The 25,865-nt window shown below is 38.4% G+C and overlaps 1 protein-coding gene and 1 long non-coding RNA gene across 2 annotated transcripts in view; one reads left to right on the forward strand and one right to left on the reverse strand.

Annotated features, from left to right (window-relative positions):
• Nucleotides 1–25,399, forward strand: part of slc7a10a (solute carrier family 7 member 10a) — a 39,078-nt gene extending 13,679 nt beyond the window's left edge. Inside the window, exons 2-11 of the mRNA XM_088333884.1 lie at nt 4,084–4,288; nt 6,134–6,285; nt 9,904–10,029; nt 12,991–13,144; nt 14,658–14,781; nt 17,589–17,692; nt 17,783–17,879; nt 17,952–18,101; nt 21,080–21,257; nt 21,320–25,399. Coding sequence (XP_088190010.1) covers nt 4,084–4,288; nt 6,134–6,285; nt 9,904–10,029; nt 12,991–13,144; nt 14,658–14,781; nt 17,589–17,692; nt 17,783–17,879; nt 17,952–18,101; nt 21,080–21,257; nt 21,320–21,420 — 1,391 coding nt within the window. The 3' untranslated portion in view covers nt 21,421–25,399. The remainder of the gene's footprint in view (nt 1–4,083; nt 4,289–6,133; nt 6,286–9,903; nt 10,030–12,990; nt 13,145–14,657; nt 14,782–17,588; nt 17,693–17,782; nt 17,880–17,951; nt 18,102–21,079; nt 21,258–21,319) is intronic.
• On the reverse strand, nt 9,962–21,396 carry LOC148367084 (uncharacterized). Its single transcript, XR_015850265.1, has 3 exons — nt 21,291–21,396; nt 21,090–21,216; nt 9,962–10,112 (listed from the first exon to the last, which is right to left on the reverse strand). It is a non-coding gene; the product is annotated as an uncharacterized LOC148367084 (long non-coding RNA).
• Nucleotides 25,400–25,865: the final 466 nt, after the last annotated feature.

A 25,865-nucleotide genomic window follows, 5' to 3' on the forward strand; every position in this document is an offset into this window, starting at 1 on the left:
GCCCATCACAAATATCTTCGGGGAGTGAGCAAAGCTTCACTTACACTTTTCCGTTGCTTACTTTTTTCTCTCACTTTATGTCCATAGTTTGTTTTTTTCTGCCTTATTTTCACAGTTTGAAATGGCCAACTTCGTCGCCTCATAAACAATTTTTTTTTCTTTTTTGCAATAATTTCCTTTTTCACCTGAGTGGTTATTCTCGCAGTTTTCCTTGTTTCTTTTCCCTATCACAAACTTTATAGGGATCCATTATCATGGACAAAAAAGAGCAATAAGATGCACAAAATCATAAATTCTCAACACGCATTGTCAGACAATCTCCCTCTAAGGTAGCCAAGATGGCCGCTCATCTCACTCGGCCATGCGCTCGGTTGTTCTCGGGTTTGTTCAAATTCAGAGTACTTATTCAAACACAGCTAAGGCTGCAACAACAATCGATAAAATCGATTATAAAAAGCTTTGCTGACAACTAAGCTCATTTGTTTATGCTTCTCTCAGCACGTCAATACAATGCGAATAAGAGTCTATGTTTGCAGTACCCCTTTGCTCCAGCATAAGGCGCCCTAAGATGCACCAGGTCATTTGAAACCAAATACAAATGTATTTATATAGCGCATTTTAGATACTGAAATCAAATTAAAAGTGCTGTATAAAACATTCAATGTACAAAAAAAAAGCAGCCATTGCAGTTATGAGTAGATGAAGACATATATTTGACCCAAAAAAATCCTTCACATAGTATACAGTTCATTAATTTGCCTTACCTAAGTTATTGTATAGAGATTTGGAAAATATATAAGAGCAATATAGAATATACGATTATAGAATACATTTATTAGGATTGTGCTTAACGCTGGGGATAAAGAAAATACAAACAGTTGATAAAATCCATCCATCCATCCATCCATCCATTTTCTGTCCCGCTTATCGTCTCTAGGGTTGCTGGGGTGCTGGAGCCCATCCTAGTCGACTTAAGGTACACCCTGAACTTGTTTGTTATACTTCAAAATGTTAAAATTTGAAGATATACTGAACCTTAAATCCCTGTTATTAGTATACAAAGCAAGTAAGCAACAAATATTCAACAGTTGTTTCACTACAGAGCAGATATTATCTCGGGGGAATCCAGAACTTCAATGTCTAATATATATATTGAAAAGCCATTATGGAACAATTTAGATCATGACCTTGAAAATATCCCTTATTTACATGGTTTTAAAAAAATCATCTACTTTATGCATTTTGAATATACAGTACGGTAAATAGTAAAGAATATTAATATATCAAGAGTTTCTTTGGGTTTTATGTAATACAAATCACTAGCAATACTGTTATAAGTTTGAAATGTAATTTCTTTGTTTTCTAATGTTCCTTTATACTGTTTTCTTGTTTAGATTTTAAGTATGTCCTCCATGCAAGGAAAAAAATGGAATAGAGGTAGGCACTTAAAAGCTTCAGCTTCAGCATACTCACTTTGGGCACATGTTTAAGTACAGGTACTGTATTATTGTAATAAATAAAAAGCCACTAACAAACAAAAAAAGCTCCAACAAAGTACTCGCCCTCCCCCCTCTGATTTTGCACTTTATGAAAAAGTACCTTACATATCCCACCTGAGTCTGCTCCGTTGGCGCCCACAGCCGCGTACCCTGATTGGCTGTTGACCTCTTTTTAAACCCCCGCCTTCCTGTCAACATTCATCAGATCGTCTGCGAACCTTAGCTACCCGCAAGGCCCACTCTTTTGACTCCTGACTCTATCCTGCCCTGTTTTACGTCTGATTCCCGCTGCCGACCTCTTTCTGAACCCATTTACGTTTTTGCTCCTCCGTCCCGGCCATCGACCTGTTTTTTTTCCTCGCTCTCGACATTGCCTTCGCTCGACACAGAAGTGCTACTTCCGTGTTCCCAGCGATCTGCTACCCGTGACAGACGATCACCGGATCGTGGGTGCAAACCCTTTCCTCTTTCTAAATAAAGCTGAGTAAAACGAACGCAATTGGGTCCCGTCTCCGTTCCTGGTCTGTGACAGTATGTTTTTTGTTTATCGTTAAGCTATTTAAAACCTCTTGGATTTTCTATTTTATACCATCAAATATTTTGTTGTTTTGTGCTTTATTTTTCTATCCATCCAAAACTTTGACATAAGAATAAAGAGGAAACTAAAAATGTGGTTTTTGAAATCTGTGTTTTAAAAGTTCGATTGATCTATTAAACGAAAAAATAATTGGCCGATTTATTGACTAAAAAAATAATCGTTAGTTGTTGCCACACAGCAACAAAAATTACCCACATTTTTGGATGGAAGTCGAATTTACCACTGTAAATTGATAAACATGTACTTAATACATTTCTAACAATGGGTTTTGTGGACTTGTTTTGGCTTGGTGGATGTGTAACTCGTCAAAAATCCACCCCGAACATAGAACAGGACATTGTAATAATTCCTTATAGTTCTTTGTGACTTTTCCATGAACCAGTTTTTGTGGTTTACTTTAATACTTTAATTTGTGTTTTTAAATCTATTTATTGTTTCATTTGGGCATATAAAACATCATGAACAAATAATGATAAAATAAGTGACAAAACAAAATATTTGCACCCAATCATCTGTACGATACAAAAATATATTACATATATTTTAAGGCATAATTCAACAAAGCTGCCAAAACCTGTTTCCAGAAAAAAGCCAATTCTTTAGCGCATTTTATTTTACTGTGTGACATTTGATGATTTGATAGAATCTATGAAAGAATAGTAATGCCAGTGCCTGTGTTCCATATCTACAAATAAACCGCTTTGAATTTGGCTCCCTCTTGCAGATTGTTAAGGCTCATTTAGTTGTGAGAGGAGAGTTTTTTTTTGTAAAATAGTCACAAATTACAGCCAACAAGAAGGAAAGGGGTCAGCACGGCGGCGCAGTGGTTAGCGCTTGTGCGGCACAGTTCATGTCATGGGAACCTGTCATGGGTTCAAATCCAGCCCCAGACTTCCTGTGCGGAGTTTGTATGTTCTCCCCGTGCTTGCGTGGGTTTCCTCCGGGCACTCCGGTTTCCTCCCACGTTCCAAAGACATGCATTTCAGGTGAATTGGCCGGTCCAAATTGTCCCTAGGTGTGAATGAGCGAGCAAGTGAGTTGTCTGTCCCCCGTGTGCCCTGCGATTGGCTGGCAACCAGTTCAGGGTGTCCCCTGCCCACTGCCTGGAGATTCTGTTATATCTTGTTTTTGTTATCCCCAATAAGGCTGCACGATTAACTTCAATCTAATCGATAATGCGATGTAACATAGATACTGTGTTTTTTGAGGACTTATAGTTCCATTTTTGTGTTTTTCCCCCCTTTGTTATTTAAATGATACAGTGTTTGGGAAACTAGAATTATCACAGTTTGAGTTTTAACAGCGCCGTCCAATCGGAGACAAATTTTAACGACACTAGCCAATAGAGGAGAGGCAAAGTTTGCAAGCAGCTTGCTATGCCACTCACCTACCATGTGTCAGCAGACAGCAACCCTAACAAGCTCCCCAGAAGAGGGTGCTGTTCTCTTAAGGTTAAAGCATGTCCCTATGATTAAGTACTCACAAAAAAACCTAGCACAGAAAATGCACTTTTCTTTTCAAATCGAAAATCGCATAAAAATTGCAATACTGTGCAGCCTAACTCCCTAGTTTGGCAAGGTGGCTGAGTGGTTAGTGTGTCCACGGCACAGTTCTGAGGTCATGGGATCAAACCTTCCTGTGTCGAGTTTGCATGTTCTCCCCGTACTTGCGTGGGTTTCCTCAGGGCACACCGGCTTCCTCCCACATTCCAAAATCATGCATGTCAGATTAATTGGTGACTCCAAATTGTCCCTAGGTGTGAATGAGTGAGTGAGTTGTCTGTCTCTGTGTGCCCTGCGACTGGCTGGCAACCACTTCAGGGTGTCTGCTGACCACTGCCCGAAGATAGCTGGGATGGGCTCCAGCACCCCGCAACCTTACTGCGGATAAGTGGTGCAGATAACGGATGAATGGATAGAAGGGCCCAGTAAAGTGACTTTTTGAAAAACTTGGTTTGGAATTTAATTGTCTTTTTCCCGCCCTCAGGCAACATCATCGGCTCGGGCATCTTCGTGTCCCCCAAAGGCGTCTTGGAGCATGCCGGCTCAGTGGGACTTTCGCTCATCGTGTGGGTGTGCGGAGGCGGAATCTGCGTTCTGGGTTCCATGTGCTATGCCGAGTTGGGCGTGACCATTCCCAAGTCGGGAGGAGACTACTCTTACGTGACCGAGATTTTTGGTGGACTCGTTGGGTGAGGAATCGCTATGAAAAGTAGTCAATTAATTTTGCTAAAAAATGCATAATTTGAAGAGCAAATTATGAATTGTGATGAGCAATTTTGGGGCAAGGTAACCGGCAACACATTAAGCAAAAATATTTAGCGAAACTAAAAAGTACAGTGTTTCCTAACTATATTGCAATTCCATTTTCGCGAGTGCATAAAGGATTTTTAAACATAAATTACTTCAGCAAATGTTTGTGTACTAGGTTGGATTTCAGCATCACTTTATAAGTGCCAGTACACTCAAACCAATCATAAAACTGCCTTCTGTTTCATGTGCGGTGTTTGGAACAATCTAAATAAATCACATATTTAACTCTGGAAATTAATTAAAAGATGATTTCATTCATGTCACAAGTACATATACTGATTATAAATACTTAATACGGGTGGTTACGGAACGGATTAACGGCAAAAATTGAGGGAATACTGTAAATATTATGACGAGCCATATTCATTTTGTTTGACTTCACACAAATACAAAATAATTTTAATTTATAGATGTTTTACCAAAGGCAAAAAAAGTGTGACATTTATATTTTGAATTACTGTATATAATTTTCCACCTATAAATGTTCACATTTTATCATGATTATATTATCAGGATTTATCAGGATAAATAGATAGTTTCATTGTGAAATTAATTAATTTAGCAGTTTCATTTAATTTATTTAACAATGATGCTTGATGTCAAACAATAACTCGTAAATGGTTAATTGTTGTATATAAGAACGTAAGCCACAAGCTATAGTTAGCCTTTTTTTCCTGTTAACTTCTTGTTAAAACTAATTCAAACTGATTTATCCTTGTCTGAAGGTTTATTTTTCAATCAATTAAAGCTTTAAATAGAGGTACACATTTGTCAATTGAGGTTTATTGTTTAAAAATAATAAAAATCACAACTTTCCATTTAAACCACTGTACGTCTGACATTTTTTACTAGGTCATTCTAAAGAAAACAATTAAAGCACATTTAAGTAAATGCTTTTCAATTGGGATTTATTGTATAAAATCTTAATTGTCCAAAATGGCTGGTAGAATTATATTATATTTTTTTGTCATGTCACCCCATCCTATTTTATTGGTAATAATTGAGGATTGGTGCTATTTTCAGCCTGACATTTTTTTTTTTTTTTCTCACTACAAGTAATTTTACTATTTACTTTAATTAGCATTCTCTAATGTGAGGATTGAAAACACCAAAACAGTAATCCATCAATTTGTGAGTTATATCAATAAATGATCAGTTAATTAAAAAAAACTGTTAAAAAATAGAATTCAAAATGTCTTCAATGTCAATCGTAACAACTTTATTGGGTTAATAAAATATTGAATTAAAAAAATAATAGAACAAGGTATTAAACATTGTTTTCACAAAGATTTGCCGAGGTACTCCAGGATAAATATGTTGTAAAAGACTTATTATTAAGAATAATGGGATTGGAGACTGGCTAAAAGATGTAACTGCATTAGAACAATAATGCAATGGAAGCAAGATTTATCGACAATAAATCTAGAAATAAAACAGTAGTGTACATTTTTCTATAAATAGGCAATATATATATTTTTTTTTACAAACTTGGGGTCTTGTTTGTGCTTGTGACGGCCATGGAGAAAAATCTAAGAGTTAAAAAATAAGAGTCTAATTTTTAAAATAGATATAAAAAATAGAGCCATTATGGGTTCATTCTAAAGCGTTTTGGTGTATCTATAATTTTGACTTGCTTTCTCTTTTGCAGACCTAAAGTCTAGGATGCTGTTTTTGTTTTCTCACACGATGGTGTTTCTAAATGCATTTTGTTTTGCCTGCCTCAGCTTCCTGTTGCTATGGAGCGCCGTGCTCATCATGTATCCCACCACGCTAGCTGTCATCGCTCTAACCTTTGCCAACTACGTGCTGCAGCCCGCCTTCCAAGATTGCCTACCACCTTATGCCGCCGTCCGACTGCTGGCCACAATTTGTGTTCGTGAGTAGCTTGCACGTCTGCCAACAATTACGACTTTATGCAGCTGTGCCCGGAGATTGAAAATGTTTATTAGAGGCTCTAAGGGTACTCTCTTGATTAATCTCAGTTTACATGAATACATGATATATTGTTTATTTGTTTCCTTTACGGACAGTCTGTTCGTTTTTGTAAACATTTGAACTTGCGGTTGACTTTAATCCGTTCTGCTGTTGTGCATGAAATCAGGCAGGGAATATGTGTCAAGTGTGACTGCAGGAATGCAGCACATATTCAGTCTTGCCACCCATAATGGTGAAACAGTCATATTGGACCAAAAACAAACAAACATATTTTTGGAGCAACCCAAAAAATTAAAAGCTTTATGTTGGTTTAAGATCAGTGGGTGGTGTAATTGTAACCTGAGCAGACATTTCTGTGATTAAGGGCTATACAAATAAATGTGAGTTGACCTATAATCCTTATAAGGAAGGCAACACATACTGTGGATTTCGTGGCATACTGCCTGTACAAAATACATTAAAAAAAAATCAAAATAATCAAATTTAAATGTATGAATACACTTTAACTTTTATTATTTAATCATTTTCTTTTAAAATTGTCAAGCTTGGTCTTTCACCAGAAGTTAAAATATAAAGCAAATAAAATAAATGTAAAATAAACACCTTTGTGTAAATGTTATGGGCCTTGAACCATTTAAACAAAAAACTTATTTTCCAATTTTTGAGAATGTTTATTTATATAGATTTTGGCTTATTTTCAGCATCTCATCTCATCTCATTAGTCGTACCGCTTATCTTCATTAGGGTCGCGGGGGGCTGGAGCCCATCCCAGCCATCTCCGGGCAGTGGGCAGGGGACTCCCTGAACTAGTTGCCAGCCAATCGCAGGGCACACAGGGACAGACAACTCATTCGCTCATTCACACCCAGGGACAATTTGGACCGGCCAATTCACCTGAAATGCATGTTTTTGGAACGTGGGAGGAGTGCCCGGAGGAAACCCACGCAAGCTCGGGGAGAACATACAAACTCCGTACAGGAAGTCTGGAGCTGGATTTGAACCCACGACAGGTTCCCATGACATGAACTGTGCCGCACAAGCGCTAACCACTGCACCGCCGTGCTGCCTTATTTTCAGCATTATTTTATTACTTTACTATATTTTCTATTTTGGAAATAAGACAACTGGTACTTAACATGTGCACAATTGTCTAACAACAGAACAAAAACAATATTTGGAAAATTATTAACATTTAGTTTTACTTAAGTTTTTGCTTAAGCCAAGTCAAGTCATGTTTATTTGTATAGCCCTTAATCACAAGGAGTCTCAAAGGGCTGCACAGACCAGATTATTGCAATCCACAGACTATTATCTTAATATGTTATTATGTCAATGTTATTATGTTAAGTTACATGTGAACCAGACCATTGTTATTTTAATGAAGAATATGGTTGATTTTATAATCTACGAATGATTTTGAGTTATTATTTATGAACCAGGTTAAGATGCAGCCTAGTCATTTATTGTTCCAAGAAAAACCCTTTGTAGAACCCCCCTTGCCCACCTCGACAACAATTAGTATTCTGCTTTGGTTTTTAACTGGCTCCCAGATTTACCTGCGCTGTCACTTTCCTGGACGCATGGCGGCTCTCGTCACTGGCAAGACGGACACTTGGCATGTTGGATCTTTGAGGGAGGAGGCAGTCCAGCATTGCAGAGGAAAAAGAAAGGGTGGGGGGGGGGCACTTGTGTTGTGTATGTGCAAATAGGGGCTTCACCAGCTCTGTCCCACAGAAGAGCTCCAGCCAAACATTCACAGCGGAAGCAGTTTGAGTGGTGGGAGGAAACGATTTGCCCTGTGATGGATGCAGTAGAACGCCTCCTGTGAGAAAGAGTGTTTACAAGGCATTAAAATAAAAAAGCTTTCACACATGGCTGGGTGAATAATAATCCATTACTCAAAGTAAATCTCAATTTCTTGTAAAACTACCGTATTTTATGGACTATTAGGCGCACCTACAATTTTCAGATTGGCAATTTGGTCATTTGAATGAGTGGCTTAAAACTTCATGTGCCTATTAGAGACGCTTCTCTACTTATGAACATTCGAGCACGAAAAACAGTAGATACGAACATTTTTTGGGGATGTTGAAAAATATCTGCAGATTGCTGTAGGTTAGATTTTGTATTGTGCACCTTTTTCTCAGTTCAGGGCAGTACTGTAGTGGTTCTTTCCGCCGCTACCGCCGTGTGGCGCTGTGAGATCTCACCCAGCATCCGACCCGAAGAAGAAATCTGCTTCCTCTTCCTAGTTCGTGTGTAACACATACTTCACTGTATCTCCAACTTTGACATTTTTAGAGTTTAATATCTCGTGTATCCATTCAACTTGGTTGATGTAAAGTGTGAAGAAGAGGTGAGCCATTTTTAAGAAAGCTTGATTAAGAAAACTTGATGCGGTTGAGAAAATGGTTGGATCGCTTTTTTTCCGCAACTTTCTACAACGGAGCCGGAAGTTGCCTAACTCTTGAAGCTCATCTTCCAAAAGTAAGTTAACCCGAACTTTATATATCTTTATAAAACATATTATTTTATAAAATGTTTATTTTTTAGTACAAAACAATACAGGTTACTTATACAAGCCTTAAACATATTTATATAAACCTTAAACATACGTACGTTGTTCGTAAGTAGGGAAGCGTCTTTACTCCAAAAATTTGTTGGATAAGTTTGGAAATGCATATAAGTATTTGTATGTGTGTGTTATTACCCGAAGTTTCACAGTCTACTACCATATTTGATCGATTGATTACCATTTCATATTAAAATCGCAAAACATTATATGCGTTGGGAATTAAACCTGGGTTGCGGTGATGATTGTGCTTTTACTTAACTCCTAGACCGGGGTTGGCAACAGGTGCCATGCGGCTCTTTGGCTCTCCCTAGTGGCTCCCTTGTGCTTTTTCAAAAATGTTCATAATGTAAAATGAAATGGTTTCTGTAGGAGGACAAACATGACACAAACAGTCCTAAAGTTTTCCAATGAATATACAGTTCCAAACATGTTTTTGGTTCCAATATACAGTAGCTCCTTCAACATTTTGGGTTGCCAACCCCTGTAGTAGATCTACTGTGGTTCATATGGCATATTGCATTTTATCTTATTAACGCAAAGTCCGATTCATCATCAGTTACACCTGAGTCTTTTCCCTTCTCGTGCTTTTTTGTGTTTCATATCATTTCTGGCACAGTGAGCGAAAATGGTGCCTAATGCCATTTTGTATGTCATCAGTACCACTAGTGGTCAAGTGGTTACGTTTCGGCGCCATGACGGGGTTTGATTTCTGTTGCATACAATGTTATGCGATTGTGTTCAGTGACATTTTTCGACTGATTAATCAGTGCACTACTATATATCATTAGTGTTTAAAATGTGTAATCTTAAACATATATAAATAGTAGCTCTTACTGGAGTTCCATTTTCATGCACCTTATATTCGAGTGCACCTGTTATATGAAAAATGTATGACAAAATAATTTCTCAAAGGAGTGAGTCTTATAATCCGGTGCGGAAAATACGGTCCACAAAAGCGATCATGTTGTTGTTGTTGTCTTGCAGTGTTCTTGACCTGGGTAAACTGTTCCAGTGTGAGGTGGGCCACGAGGATCCAGGACGTCTTCACAGTGGGCAAATTGCTTGCTCTTGGCCTCATCATCATTGTGGGATTGGTGCAAATCGGCAGAGGTAATCACCTTAACTTTTCGCGCCAGATTGACACAAAATCCAAAGTCTTTGCAAATAAATTGTCGTACAGCGGGGATAGAGACCTATGGGTTCCAAACCCAGGTAAAAACAAAAATTGGTGATACGTATGAAACATTAATGACAAAATAGTATATACTAAGTAATATCTAAGCGGAATACAAATGTTTAAATAACATTATGAATAAATATAGACATAAAGAAAAAATTCAATTTTAACTTTTTCGTTCAGAATACTAATCAAGGGCCATTATTGATTTAAATGGATACCTTTGCATGTCTCAATGATATTTTTGGAACAGATCTTCGATTGAATATGAAAGACTTTAGTGTGGAAGTGGACTTTGCAACTGAAATATCTTGTAAGGACCGAACCTACTATAATAGGCGTTGTGACTATCGTATCTTCCAAAATAAGACTTTTGTCTGATATTTTTTATTTTTATGGGGTGTGATGTGAGCTGAGTTGGTAAAGTGGAGTTAGTTGGTGGATGCAGAGGAGGGAGGAAACAGTGGATAAACCTATTTGCATCTCCTTCTTTGTATTTCTTCATCATCTCAAGTTTCATTTACATGGTTTTCATGTTTTTCTTTTTCCTTCAGTGTAGCGACCCTCGTTCATGCACGACACAAGGTTTCACAATCTCTGGTTTATTGCCTGCATTCAATAAACAAAACAATACAAAAGTCAGGGGCTTCTGTTCACGACTGCAATTATCTTCAACGCTTACAAACTTATTTAAGCAACGGCAAGCAGACAACATGCGAGCACATTAATAATGAAACTTCGATAATAACAATGAACATAACTTTCACACGTACCTGCATTCAATAAACAAAACAATACAAAAGTCAGGGGCTTCTGTTCACGACTGCAATTATCTAAAATATTAAAGATACAAAAGAACGGGTCATCACTCAACAGGCCGCACCTCGTGGCGTGTTTGCATCAAAACACGTTGCATCTTCATTTCAAGCTGTATTGCTTAACCTCTTATTTAGTGCTTTTTTAATATACATCATTTAGAACAACTTATATATCTTTATATACAAAAATAATTTCGAAAGCAGCTCAAATGTCTAGCAAAATATGCATTTTTTTTTTATCCAACTGATATTGGGCACATCTTACCTTCAACGCTTACAAACTTATTTAAGCTACGGCAAGCGCTGAAGCCCATAAAGTGCCAAACGAAAAGAACAGTCGCAGACGCCCATGACTTAACAACTGAATGAGGTACCGGAATATTAACAGTAATACAACAAAAACACAGATTTTGTGAGAATTCAAAAAAACATTCAAAACAATCAAATTTCAACTCTGTTACATCAGCATCACGAAAGGATTTATTTTATTGTATCGCAAAGTCTTTACGATTCTGAACAGAACGAAGAGAGGGTAAGGCATTGTTGGAGGGACTTCTGCAAATTGCATATTGGCTCCTTGATGATGCCAGGACACAAACCAATAGCATACTAGTATCTATGATCCCAATCAATAGCAGACAGGCATGTTAGAGACAATATGAGGCACAGTTGTATGCCTGAACACTACTTGTTTTTTTTATTTTTTGGGCACACGAAAAATGATTGTTGGTGTTGTATGGTGGGGATAAAGCTGTAACGAGGGGCTGAAAAAACATTGTATTCGGCATTGTAAACATCAGAATGTAGAGATACTCTAATACGGGGGATTTACTGTACTTTAAAGCAGCGTTGTTAAATGTTGCATTGTTCCATGGGAAGTTATCGAATTTGTGTGCCTGTGTGGTCCAACAAAATTATATTTTATCTGGATTTACTTTTACTGAAGATACTGACTAATGGTGCTGGATTTTTTTCAATGAAAGAGATTTGCCTTGGCTCAAAAAGGTAGAAAAACACTGCTTTAATGTGTGCATGTGAATATCGAATGCCAAGCTGCCTGGTGACGACAGAACCTCAACGGAAGAAACACACTGGGTCGGAGATTGATTTGGGTAGCCTTTTCATCGGAGGCGCATCCCACCTGAGCTTTCCCCTAGATCTGCTTCCAAGATAGGCTCTGAGAAAAAAAGACTCCCGTCCGATAACTATTAGCCCATTTATTCATAACACATGCATAGAACAATGGGCTTAAACCAGATCACATGAATACATGAAACAAATCAAAATGGCTGGCCGCTAGACGCGAGCGTAATAAATCGACAGTAATAAAAGTGAAACTTTTTTAACACAAAAGAACAATGAGTTACTGTAAAATCATGGGAGTATAGCAAGGGGAGCACAGCTTGTGACCAGACTTCCCAGCACTAAAGTGAAGGACATTTTAATTAATAGTTAGGGGGCCCCGAGATGATACCACTGTTGGAAGAATACAAACAGCACCTGGATATAATCTTTGTCTTCGTTAAGGTACTTTTGAGGATAAAATCACTCAAAAGGCACATTTAAACTATAATTAAACTACAATTTCCCGTACAAATATTGTTTAAGGAACCTGGAGTGTGTCAAACAAAAATCATTTGCTTGTTGACTTGCTTAGGTCTTGAGAAACATTTAGAGGTGGCCCAAAACATGCCTGTTGCAAATCGCATGCCACAATCAGATTCAACCACCAGGAGGAGCTCTAACTACAGAGACAAATGTCCACAAAGCAATTCGTAGTGCTGTATTAGTAGTGCATGTTACTGGGAATGTTTGCAAAGAAAAACGTCGTGAAAAAAACCTTGAAAACTATTTCTATGTGTCATTATCATTTGGAAATACCTCATGTTAAAATGCAGGAATGTGCATTTTATTGGTGGGTGTGGCTTAGAGGTAATTTTCTTTTGCAAATGTACTAGGTGTGCCTTATAATCAGGTGCTCTCTGCAGTGCGTAAATTACGGTAATTGTAACCAAATTGTAGCCTTATTTGAAACCCAGGAATTTGCACCAACGATAGGTTTGTTTATGTTTCCAGGCTACTACGACGCTCTGGTGCCAAGTGCAGCCTTCGAATTCAGTCAGGAACCGTCTGTTGGTCAGATAGCACTAGCTTTTCTGCAGGCGAGCTTCGCTTACAGTGGCTGGAATTTCCTCAACTATGTCACAGAGGAGGTTGTCGATCCGCGCAAGTATGTCCTTCCTGAACTTTTAGCAATATGATAAAACCTAAAAAGTGGACAATGTTTCTGAGGAAAAAAACTCACAAATTAAAAAATGTTTTGCTTTCAATTCTGTGGCAAAAATGCTACCAAACACTCACAAAATCAGCAAGAATTTGACTCACAGACTATTGAGTTTTTAAAGTGGTAGATATGCGACAAAATATCCCAAAAAATAAACTTACAAAGCTGGGACTTTGTAAATGCCGATGAGGTCAAAAGACAAAGCTGGGACTTTCTAAATTTAGAAGGGAAAAAAAACTCAAGACGTTTAAATGCTAATTAGTGACTCTTTGGAGTGGCAAACATGTGACAAATATCACAAATATGTCTTTACTTTTTAAGATAAAAATCTTCTTGGGGAAAAAAACACATATTAACAAGGATTTATTTGCAAATTTGTGAATTTCAAAATGGAAATAGGGTGGCCAAAATACTCACAAATATATCAGAAATAAACTTGTAAATTTGCCTTTTCAAAATTGAAATTCTGTAAAAACCCTCGCAAATCGCCAGAATTTTTGTCGCAAATGTGTGACTCTATTAAGTAGCAGATCTCACAAATTTACAAGAAATACACTCACAAATGTGTGACTTGGGTGGCAGTAGCTCAGAAGGTAGAGCGCTCGTCTTGGGATCAAGGGATCCCAGTTCGAATCCCGGCTTGTCCGTGTTACATGTCGAAGTGTCCTTGGGTAAGACACTGAACCCCTAATACCCCCAATAAGCAGGTTAGCGTCTTACATGGCTGCAATACCAGGCCTCTATTGGTAAATGTGAAGCACACTGTAAAGCGCTTTGGGAAGTCATTGACTTGAAAAGCGCTATATAAATGCAGATCATTTCATTTCATTTTTGACTTTGAAATACAAAAAATTTTCAGGAAAAAAACCCTCCCAATTTAACAACAATTTTGCTCACAAATGTTTGACAAATTGAATTTTTTTAATCAAAAAATAAATATATATATATATATATATATATATATACATGTATATGCACACACATATATGCAACGTCTGTGTATATATGTGTATAAAGGGCGGCATTAGATCAGGAGGTAGCGCGCTCATCTGGGGATCGCAGGTTCGATTCCCGGCTCCTCCGTGTTATATGTCAAAGTGTCATTGGGCAAGACACTGAATCCCTAATGCCCCCAGTAGCAGGTAGTTGCCTTGCTCGACTGACGCTGCTATCGGTTAGTTAGTGTGTAAAAGGGAAAGGTGTGAAGCACATTGCAAAGCGCTCATTGACTTGAAAAGCGCTATTTATATATATATATATATATATATATATATATATATATATATATATATACATACACACACACGTATACGTTTTCCCAATTTTGCTGAATTGCTGAATCCTCACACAAACGTTGCATTAAAAAAAATAGTTGTTTTGGCGGATGAAAATCAAATATCTGCTTTTGGTTATACTTGCTTTGGAACGCTTCCCCTGTATTCTATTTTTGTTGAATTAGGAACCTTCCACGTGCCATTTACATCTCCATCCCCTTGGTGACGCTGGTGTACACCATGACCAACATCGCTTACTTTTCTTCCATGACCCCTGAGGAACTTCTGGCGTCCAATGCCGTGGCCGTGGTAAGCGTTTACAGTGACGACGCTCACATGAGTCGGCTTTGCGCTAATGGGAAACACAAGGGCTGTGGTCCAGGAAGTTGTGCGCGTGACTATCAATGTTTTTCAGCTGCTGAAGAGCTTTAGTGACGTTGAATGGAAAATATAAACCTTAAAAACTGAGGTGAACTTAAAAACAAGCAGTAAAAGAGTTGTTCAAACTGTTTTAAGGGTGAATCTTCAAGATACTGTACAGTAATCCCTCGCTATATCTCGGTTTAGTTTCTGTTGCAAAATCAACTCCTTTTACCCACACGGTTCCTTTTCTTTTGTCAATTCGAGGCGCGCGATGTTTCATTATGACACACCATGAAGTAACTCCTGATCCTTAAAATAAGTTTATTATCTTAAAATCTGGCTTATTGATCAGCACTTCTATCTGGGGCATAAGTTCTCTTCTACCTTGCGCTCCTCTCTCTTCCTTAACACTTAGTCTCCTTTGGTAGTTAGAAATACGAGTTTCTCCTGGCATCTCTATTTAATTTTAACTCCCCTTTACCCGCACGAATCCTCTTTTGTTAATTAAAAGTGCGCGATTTTCTCTTATCAACAATGTCATTCGTTTTATTTTTTTTATTCTCCTTGTAAATAAATCGTAGTTTGTTTAGAAGCAAACCATGTTGCATGTCAGGACCAGAACGGAAACAGGACCCAGTTGCGTAACGTTTACCACAAGTTTTATTGAAAGAAAGAGGAAGGGCTGCGCCCACGATCCGGTGTACGCTGGACGCGGGAACCAAGTCGCTCTCGCACTCGGATTGTGATCCGAATACGGAAGTGGAGCTTCCGAAACTATGGCGGTGTCAGGGACGGAAAAACTGGTCGGTAGCCGAGACAGAGAGAGCAAAAGTGTGGTCGGGGTCGGAAACAAGTCGTAAACCAGCACGGGAGAGTAGACGTAGTCAGGATCAAAAATGGGTCGTAAGCCGGGATGGGAGCGCAGACGTGGTCGGGATCAAAACAGGTCGTAGCCGGAGACAAACTAGAGCAAAAACGGGACAGGCGGGAGTCAGGATCAAAAAAGGCTTGCCTTGTATAAAAAGAGGTTCGCAGACGGACTAACAACAAGGGAATGACAGGACTGGGTTTAAATAGGGACAGGGAGCCAATCAGAGCCCACAGCGGTTGGCGCCAAATGAGCAGGCACAGGTGAATCACATCGGTAATCATAACAGTTGCATTATATATTTGTGTTTTTTCTCCGGATTGATCAATCATTCATATCAATGAACTGCAAAATCGATCATTTAAAGCTAAAATCCAATATATTCTGAGGATTTCTTCCTTCATGCTAAATATTTGGGCGAATTTGTGATGGTGGATCATCAACCCCACCTAATGCTTTGTTTGTAATCCCCACGAAAAATGAGGGATTCCTGTATACGAATCCGATGTCAGACTCTACTAACAACTTAACAATTTACTGTAAGTTCTCAATTTTGAAAACATGCATCTTAGATACAGATGGAAAAATATTTTCTTGGTTCTTCTGTGACAAAACAAACGTTCTTTTTTTCATATATTTTTTCATACTTTTATCATGATTTTTCTTATTTAAACACATATGAATTTATTTTTTACTTAATTTAACATTAAGGATTAGGTGACAATATTAATAAAAAATGTGTTTTACTAAAATAAGCAAGTTAATACTATAAATGAGAATAATCATCATCCATTTGTCAAATGAAAAATGGTTATTTTTTTGCATGCAATACAAGTTAAGAATAAGAAAACAAACTTATTGCTGAGCACACATTTCTGTCAATTAGGTGAGATTTTTATTTTATGAAAATTTAAATATAATATTCAAGTTTTAGATAGATAGATAGATACTTTATTCATCCCTGCAGGGAAATTCACATAAGATCATGGTTTTAGACTTCTTTAATAAACACTATACTCTGGACTTGCAAAGAAAATTGCATTAGCATTTTATGTTAATGAAAATACATTTAGTTATCTATGTGTTTATTTTTCTATGTGGGTACGTCTGAAAATGGGATTGACCATTCATTTCTAACTAGAGGAATGACAAAAATGCTTAAAAAATTAGTGCAAAATGTGTGTTTTTTCTTTATTATTGTTTGTAATATTATCGTAACCTTGAGGGGAAAAAAATACTGTTCATACAATTACTATGCACTACATTGTTATGGCATTCTCCGGGTGTCACAAGACCCTGATGTCACAAGACAAGCAGGGTCTGTAATAGGGTTTGTGAAATTCCCTTTTAGGGATTTATTAAGATATTATGATGTTGTTGATTTGCTTCAAACATTGTCAATGAAATGCTGGGAGACGCAGCAAAAAGGGTGAACGTGTAATTGGGAGATCTTGCACTTGAAACATTTGTAAATTTGTAAAGCCCGAGGATCTGTTGCCCTTGATATTATAAATTAAACAAGGCCTAAGAAAAACCTGCAATTGGTCAGGTTCCACCCATATTTTTGCATCAATTCTAAGACATAAAGTAAGCACCTTTGAAAATGTGTCAAATTCAGATGATTTTCAATTTCCAACTCAATAGCAACCTTAAAGTTGGTGTCTCCCAAATGCATAAATCACATCTTGAGTGGCCGCCTTTGTTCTGCATTAAACAAGGCCCAGGGAGAAGGTCCTGCCTTTCTCTGCATATGTATTTTGACCAGTGTTTTTGCATCGATTCTAGGACAAAAAAATCAAGCACCTTTAAAAATGTGTCATGTGTTATTTTCATTTTCCAAAACAATGGCAAGCTTGATGTTGGTGTTACAATTGTCACATTACAGACTTTCGGCCAAAAGCTGTTGGGCATGTTCTCTTGGGTGATGCCCATTTCCGTGGCTCTGTCCACTTTTGGAGGCATCAATGGATATCTCTTTACTTCCTCCAGGTAAAACACATTTGCAAAAATATGGATGTAATCATAGAACACTCAGGACAAATTTACATTCATTTATATGTGTGTGTATGTTCTTTGTAGGTTATGTTTCTCAGGGGCCAGGGAAGGTCACCTACCCTACTTGTTGGCTATGATCCACCTCAAGAACTGTACCCCAATTCCAGCTCTGATAGTCTGCGTGAGTAGTCGAAAACAAATATAAGTAAAATGCGGCCAGAATAAGCAACATCATCCCCTGTGTACCCTCCAGTGCCTCGCCACCATCATCATCCTGTGCATTGGGGAGACACATAACCTGATTAACTATGTGTCCTTCATCAATTATCTATCGTATGGCGTCACCATCGCTGGCCTGCTCTACCTCCGCAAGAAGAAACCGGACCTAGTGCGACCAATCAAGGTATCAAAACCCCATTTACTGTTGCAGAAAAAAACATGACGTTGTGTAGGGAAAATTGCTTTAAATTACATTTACTTTGGTTTAAAATTGGATTTACTGGTGACCGGATCATTCTTTAAATGGGGCAGATAATCGACCGTCACTAACAGTCCAAAACAGCCTCCTTGTCACTTGAAGGAAGCAATCCTCCAAACATACTGTATTATAGCTTTAAATGATCGATTTTGCAGTTCATTGATATTGATAGTTATTGATCAATCCAAATAAAATAATATAGACACACAAATAAATACTGCAAAGTGGTTTGATTCTAAACAAATTACGATTTATTTGCATAGTAAGGAAAATCAAATCAATAAAACGAACGACGTTGTTGACAAAAGAAAATCGCACACTTTTAATCAACAAAAGAAAAGGAATCATGTCTGTAAAGGGGAGTCAGAGTAAAATAGAGATGCAAGGAGAAACCCGTATTTCTAACTACCAAAGGAGACTAAGTGTAAAGGACGGGAGAGGAGCGGAAGGGAGAACTTATGTCCCAGATAGAAGTACTGATCATTAAGCCCGATTTTAAGATAATAAACTCATTTTAAGGTTCAGGAGTTACTTCACGGTGTGTCAGAACAAAAAATTTGGCCCAAAACACCAAGAACGGTTCAGTGTGAAATCTTTTTTGTGGCTAGCTCTGAAACAAAAGCGTCACGTGCTGAAAGGGTTACTGCATGGCTCACTGAAGAAAACCAACATTTCAAGCTTACAGCCGATGGGAAAGGGTAAGAAAGAAACACGGACCATCCAGGCCTCGTGGTTGGCGTGCATTAGGGTTCCTTGCAGAGGGGCCAAGGCCCTGGGCTTCGGCCTTTTTTGTCCACATTGCCCAAAAAGGGTGAGGAAAGAGAGAGAGGAGGCGTTCCCGCTTGCCCTTGTAAATGCTATTGAGGTCAAAAGACATTTGATGCGTCTCCTGTGACCGGTCGAAGTTTCCTGTTAATGCTTTTCAAAATAAAGTTCTCCAATTGACTGATTGATGGGCAAAATATCATTCGGACACGAAACTAAATAGATCACTGGGATGAATCATGACGCCATAAAAAAGCACCTTATTCATGTGTAGATTACAAATGAACACTCTAAGGGTTCAAATCTATCATACAGCTGGAGAGTCTGGACACTTCATGTAGATGTGAAATGAAATGAAATGATCTTTAAGAAAAAGTTAAAGCTCTTGTGAACCAAATGTGGCTCAGAGGTTCTTCCTCGTTTTGATAAAGTTTGTGGTTGGAGACGACTAAAGGAAAATGTATTTTTAGCAGGGTAGTACCCTACACCTATCAAACAAGTTTCACTAATAAACAAGAAGATTTGTGGAGGTAATCTGTAGTGGATGTAGCGTATGGAAACAATCTATCTATCTATCTACCTTGGTCATATCCCTCGAGAGGGGTGACCAACAGCAAGACAAACACATACAATAACAAAGAAAATAAAAAAGGGGGAAAAAAAATAGCAAAAACACACACACAAACATTTTTGGACCATGGCCAACCCAAATGCCCAAACACCTAAACAAGTTAGGCACCTCGGCACCCAAGTTGGTCATGCTTTCGTCCCTCCAGATGAAACGGGACACAAGAAAGCGTCCATGTCACTTTGATGAATTTAGGGTTCAGTAAATTATTTTATTAAATAATGGTTTCACAGGGCAGCACGGCAGCGCAGTGGTTAGCGCGTGTGCGGCACAGTTCTAAGGTCTTGGGAACCTCCTGTGTGGGTTCAAATCCAGCTACCGGACTTCCTATGCGGAGTTTGTATGTTCTCCCCGTGCTTGCGTGGGTTTCCTCTGGGCACTCCGGTTTCCTCCCACATTCCAAAGACATGCATTTCAGGTGGATTGGCCGGTCCAAATTGTCCCTAGGTGCGAATGAGCCAGCGTGTTGTCTGTCCCTGTGTGCCCTGCGATTGCCTGGCAACCAGTCCCCTGCCCACTGCCCGATGATTGCTGGGATGGGCTCCAGCGCCCCCGCGACCCTACTGAGGATAAGCGTTGCAGCTAATGAGATGAGATGAGATGGTTTCACAGGTTGGGAGAAGTGGTAGTTTATGTCTGTATTGATTTGTTTGAATGATTATGTCTATTTCATGTTTTCATTTTATGTTTATTTACTTTATATATTTGTTTTTTAATATTGTAATTTCCATGTACGTTGACCTTGGAATTAATGTCTGAACCTAGTGGAACCTGACAAACTCTAATATGATCATGTACATAAAGCGATATTTTCGGTCATTAATCTTCAATTTTCAACGGGCACAAAAGACAAATTTCCATTAGGTAAAAATTTCAAAAGCACTACATTTGGTAACAATTCGTTATTCTTTAGGCACTATCAGTATGGTTCAGGGTTCACAAATTGAATTAAATTGTCTTCATTGACATTAGCAACAATGCGGTGAAACATTGTATGCAATACAAGGCTCATCTGAAACGGAGATAGAATTCTCTATTTTAATGCACTAAGGCCTGGAGTGCAACTCCCCATTTTCACCTTTAGCGGCAGGAGAGCTGTGGTGATTTTCTACACTTAAAGCTAGGTTCTGTGTTTCTTTGCCAATGGGATGCATCAGAATTCACATGCGCGTATGGCGTTCGCCTTCCGCACTTCCCCGTATTTTATACGTTCTTTGATCATTTCAAATTGTATACGCTGTATTGCAATTTTTGTGCGGGGGAAAAAAAACTTTGTTTGACCGATCTCATCTTGCCCATTTCTGTTCCAATCCGGATCATCTCTGTCAAGGTATTCTACATAGTCTACATAGTCCGCATTGTGTTAATAAGGTTTATTAGAGAATTTCAATGATTATTAAGAGGAGCAATTGGCTGAGGTTTACCGGTACGGCCTTCTACCATGTCCTGGACATTTTTTCAAGTATATAGTTTGCATACGTTATTAATTGTACCTGTGTGTGGTTTTCAGGTGAACTTACTCATCCCCATCGCTTATATGCTGTTCTGGGTGGTGCTGCTGTGCTTCAGCTTGTACTCGGAGCCGGTTGTTTGCGGCCTGGGCATGGTCATCATGCTCACTGGGGTGCCAGTCTACTTTGTGGGCGTCTGGTGGAAGAACAAACCCAAGTGGATTTACAAGTTCACAGGTTTGCCACACCTAAAATGTATAAAGGTCATACCAGTGCTTCATGACGCCCGTCTCTTGCAGAAAAACTCACCTACATGGGACAGAAGGCTTGTTACGTGATGTTCCCTCAGGAGGACCCTGTTGAGGCCCAACCCCTGACATCATCCAAAGACAGAGACTGAGCCAATGTCGCCCCCTGCTGGGAAACATCACACATGCACTCTTGTTGAAATACAATTGCAGAATACATAAAAAACACTCAGGACTAATGCAATGCATCTGCAGGAAATTAGCAGTGCTTCACATTTTCTATACAGTATTTTTAAAACCCGTATTTTCAAAGTTTTAGTTCTTTTTTTTAATAAAGCTTTGTTTTTTTTTAAACTAAAAGCAATATTAAAAAATTCTCCCAATCACTACAGTCCTCAGAATGTAGGATTTAGAAAGAAAAAAACTAAATCCGGCTTGCAAATGTAAAAAAAAAATGAAGCACCGTTTTATTTTTAGGGACATTCTTATTGACCTTTTGCACACGACATCACGTTGCCTTACCCAGCACAATGAGATCCATGATGGATGGCAGAAGCATCCTAGGGGTTAGCACTTGAATTAGGATTTGAGTTGAAACAAATATCAATAACGACGGCAGAAGAATATAACCCCCACTTTTTACAATAGTGATTTATTGCTTTGCGATAAAGAAGGTTCTAAGCCCGGTTTGGAAATGTATTCCTTTTGATGAAGACAAAGGATGGCAATGTTTATCTGCAAATAGACCAAGGTACTTATGTTGTGCCAAGGCGCAACACTGTCATCCCTGAAGTTTTGCGTGATTTGCTGTGAACATTTAAAAGGTAGTTTTATGTATTTGCGAGCAATTTTATGGCAAATAGGTACGACTCTCCTCAAAGACACTTAAAATAATAAATTAGCAAGTGCTAACTAGCTACGTTAGCGTCTTACCGTTGACATTTCTCGCTACATAAATGGGCTGCTTTTATTGTGATTAGCCAATGATACTAAACAGTAATCTTCCGAATATCAAATGTGATGAAAATTGCTATGTGCTCTACCATGAAGCTTATTTCAATGAAATTAACTGCCAAATTCCCAAAGGAGAAAATGAGAGACAAATGTTAGGAAGAGAAAACATTTCGCAAAAGTAAATATTCAACGTTTGCATGAGGGGGACATTTTACGCTGAGGTGCATTTATCAGCAAAAAGAAGCACAGAATACATACGAAGAACTGTTAAGCATTCAGCACTGGTGTATGGGGATACTCCTTTTTTGATATACTGTTACAGACGAGTTGTTTAGATGTGTGAATATTGCAGGAGGAAGACTATAGCAAGATATCTGGCATTGCTATTACTATCGTTTTCTTCTCTAAATAGCGCTTTTTATGCTTTGTGACAAAGGTGAGCCACTTCATCTGACAGCCGTACAATATTCTTTTGAGTAATCATTGCCAATGGTGTTGAATAACTTGGTTTTTCAGTTGCTGATTTCTACTGTTTACTGGCATCATCCACGATTTACTACGGGCTACTAATGTCCGTCATGGTGTCGTCACTTGGTTAGGTAACGTGTGTGCAAAGGGTCAATGCATAAACACGCAAGAATTTTGAGATGCAATGACATCCAGTAGTCATGATAAAGACAAGGTTATTGCAAACATGTTTTGAAACGAGACTCCAACTCTAGCACTTGTGGACAGCACGATTGCCTTTGATACATCCAGGGTTTCCTGGAGTGTGCTTAGCAACATCTTATAAATATTTTTTTCCCTATGCAATTTGACTTTTTCGTCTACACGAAAAACATTCTTCAGCAAAACCTGTAGTTTAATATAATGACTTTTCCCTGGCTTTTCACTTGTCAACTTTTGGAAGGAAATGTTACTGAGGACTTACTACACTATCTTTTTTTTTTTTTATATACTTCCGCTGTGCCTTTTCCATTAAATGACTTTCATGATGTTTTTCATTGGGTGCCACAGTGAGGACATTGACACGCAGGTAATAATCAGATTCAGAAACTGAATATTGCCAGTATTCTGATGATGCAGGGCAACTGCAAACACTTAAAAGAATCCATTATTCTGTTTCCAATCAGATTATTGCATGCATGTACAGTGAAAAGGTATTTGCTTGAGTTCTGTGTTTTTTTTTTCATATTTATCAATCACAATAGGTTTCGGATTACTAAACCCTATTTTAATCTCACCCAGAGACAACCCAAGGACAAACAAAATTCAGTTTGGAAATGTTACTTTCTTCTGTTACGGCACACACAAAATATCAAAAGATGTGTAAAAATAATTGCCCCCTGAATCTAATGGCCAGTTGGGCCACCTATGATAGCAATAACAGAAATTAAACGTTTACAATAATTGGTACTCGGTCTTTCACCACACTAAGGAATATTGCCCCACCTTTTGGAAAATTGTTTCAAATCTGCCATATCGGAGGTTTTTCTAGCACGAACACACCACAGCATTTCAGTTAGATTTGAATCCGGACATTGACTTGGCCACTCCTGAATCTTTATTTAGCCTTTCAGAGGTGGACTTGCTTGTGTGATCAGGATCATTGTCCTGTTGCATGATCTAAGAGCGCTGTTTGTGGATTTTTTGACAGCAGTGGTTTTCGCCTGGAAACTCTCCCATGGAGGCCGCTTTTGGCTAGTGTCTTTCTTATAGTGGAGTCATGAAGACTGACCTTAACTGAAGCCAGCGAGGCTTGCAGTTCCTTGGATGTCTTTCAAGGTTCTTTTTTAACCTCCAGTTTGAGCTGTCGTCGCACACTGGGAGTAATCTTGGTTGGTCAACCACTCCTGGGAAGGTTTGCCACTGGTCCTTGTTTTCTCCATTCGTGAATAATCACTGTGGCAGTTGGAAAAGGCTTTGTGACTGGAATGGACTGATGGAATTCAATCACTTTTTTCATTTTTTTTCTGGAATGTCTTGGGATCGTGGGATGTCAATTGTCTTCTTAAAATTTTGCAGCCCACAGCACTTTGTCTAACAGCTTTGATTTAAGTGAGTTCTTGATTCAACAAAGGTGGGGGCAATGAATGTTGGGTGTGGCCTGTGGAATTCAACTCACATTTCCCAAAACTGGTTAGTCACAGTTACTTTGTGATTTAACAAGTGGGGCTTTTACTTTTAGGAGAGGGTCAGATTTTTTTTTGTGCCCTAATATAAGAATGAACATTTCAAAACTGCATTTTGTATTTAATCAAGTTGTCTCTGTGTGATATTAAAATTGATTTGATGATCTGTTACCTTTGTGAGTGATAAGTATGCAAGAATCACAGAGGAGGGGGCAAATACTTTTTCACAGCACTGTAAATGTAGTCATTGTCATAAGCTCAAATAAGAAATCCTGTACAGAGATTTTTTTTTATTTGTCAATAATTCATCACTTGTTAACCTCTCAGCTCCTTGTATGCAAATGTGCCTTATTGATTAGCACTTGTTTTGTGTGTGTTTTATTATTTTGTGTTCATGTTTGTATTGATACCAGGGGAACAAAGCTAAATGTTTTTTTTTTAAATACATTGTCGCTGATTAGCTGATAGACAACAAAATCATGCATATGAGTGTATATGTTTAGTCCATTAATAATGTATAACAATAAAATAAAATAGTAATATAACTATGAAAGTAACCCAAAGATATGCTGATTGTATGATTTAATATAAGATCTATACATACAGGTGACCTAACAGCTTCGATCGTTTCTTATCGTTTGTAAGCACTCGCATCTGAAGTTTTTGGGACTTTGTACAGAAATTGGAAAGAGTAAATAATAAAAAAATCAGACTTGAAATGTTTTTAAGCTACTCGATGACCGTGTGTCCCATGATAACTGTTGGGCTCTTTGTTGTATTATTAACTATCAAAAAAAAACTAAGAAGGCGAAATACATTTATGCTGTCTACAGACTCCCTCTCATATAAAAAGAGAACAATAGCCGTGTCTATTGCTGCCGAGACTTCCAAAACTAACCAGGATGAAGATGATGAACTGTGAACTGGAAATGTTATTGTTGCAAAAAAGAAAAGCAGAAATTCTAATGGTGTGTTTTGTGTGTGTATCAAGCTGTTGTCACTCGTCAAAATAAATCAAAAGTGCATTTGGGATGCATTCGCAGCATTTCAGTGATATTTCCTTTCCATTTTTTTGTCATGGAGTGTATCACTTCCTAACAGCTATACAACTATACAGCATCTTTCATAATAAGAGGATCAAAGATATTGCTACAATTCGTCATGATTACTGATGCAAGGCATCTGAGTCTGCTCCTTGGGCGCCAACTGCCTCGGACGCTGATATGCTGCTTATCTCTTTTGAAACCCCCGTCTTCTTGTCACCCGTTGTCAGTCCGTCTGCGAAACTCAGCTCCCGCTAGGCAAGCCCTTTCGACCCTGACTTTCTCCTGTCCTGATTCCTGTGTGATTCCCGGCTCCGACTCCTTTTCTGAACTCGATTACGTTTTTGCTCCCCTGTCCCGGCCATCGATCTGCTTTTCCCCGCTCCCGAAACTGCCTTCCCTCGCCACGGAAGTGCCACTTCTGCGTTCTGAGCGATCTGCTACCCGTGACCGACAATCACCGGATCG

This window comes from Urocampus carinirostris, chromosome 4 (assembly GCF_059441175.1).
Source record: "Urocampus carinirostris isolate Australia breed hairy pipefish chromosome 4, RoL_Ucar_1.0, whole genome shotgun sequence".
In the NCBI taxonomy this organism is placed as follows: domain Eukaryota; kingdom Metazoa; phylum Chordata; class Actinopteri; order Syngnathiformes; family Syngnathidae; genus Urocampus; species Urocampus carinirostris.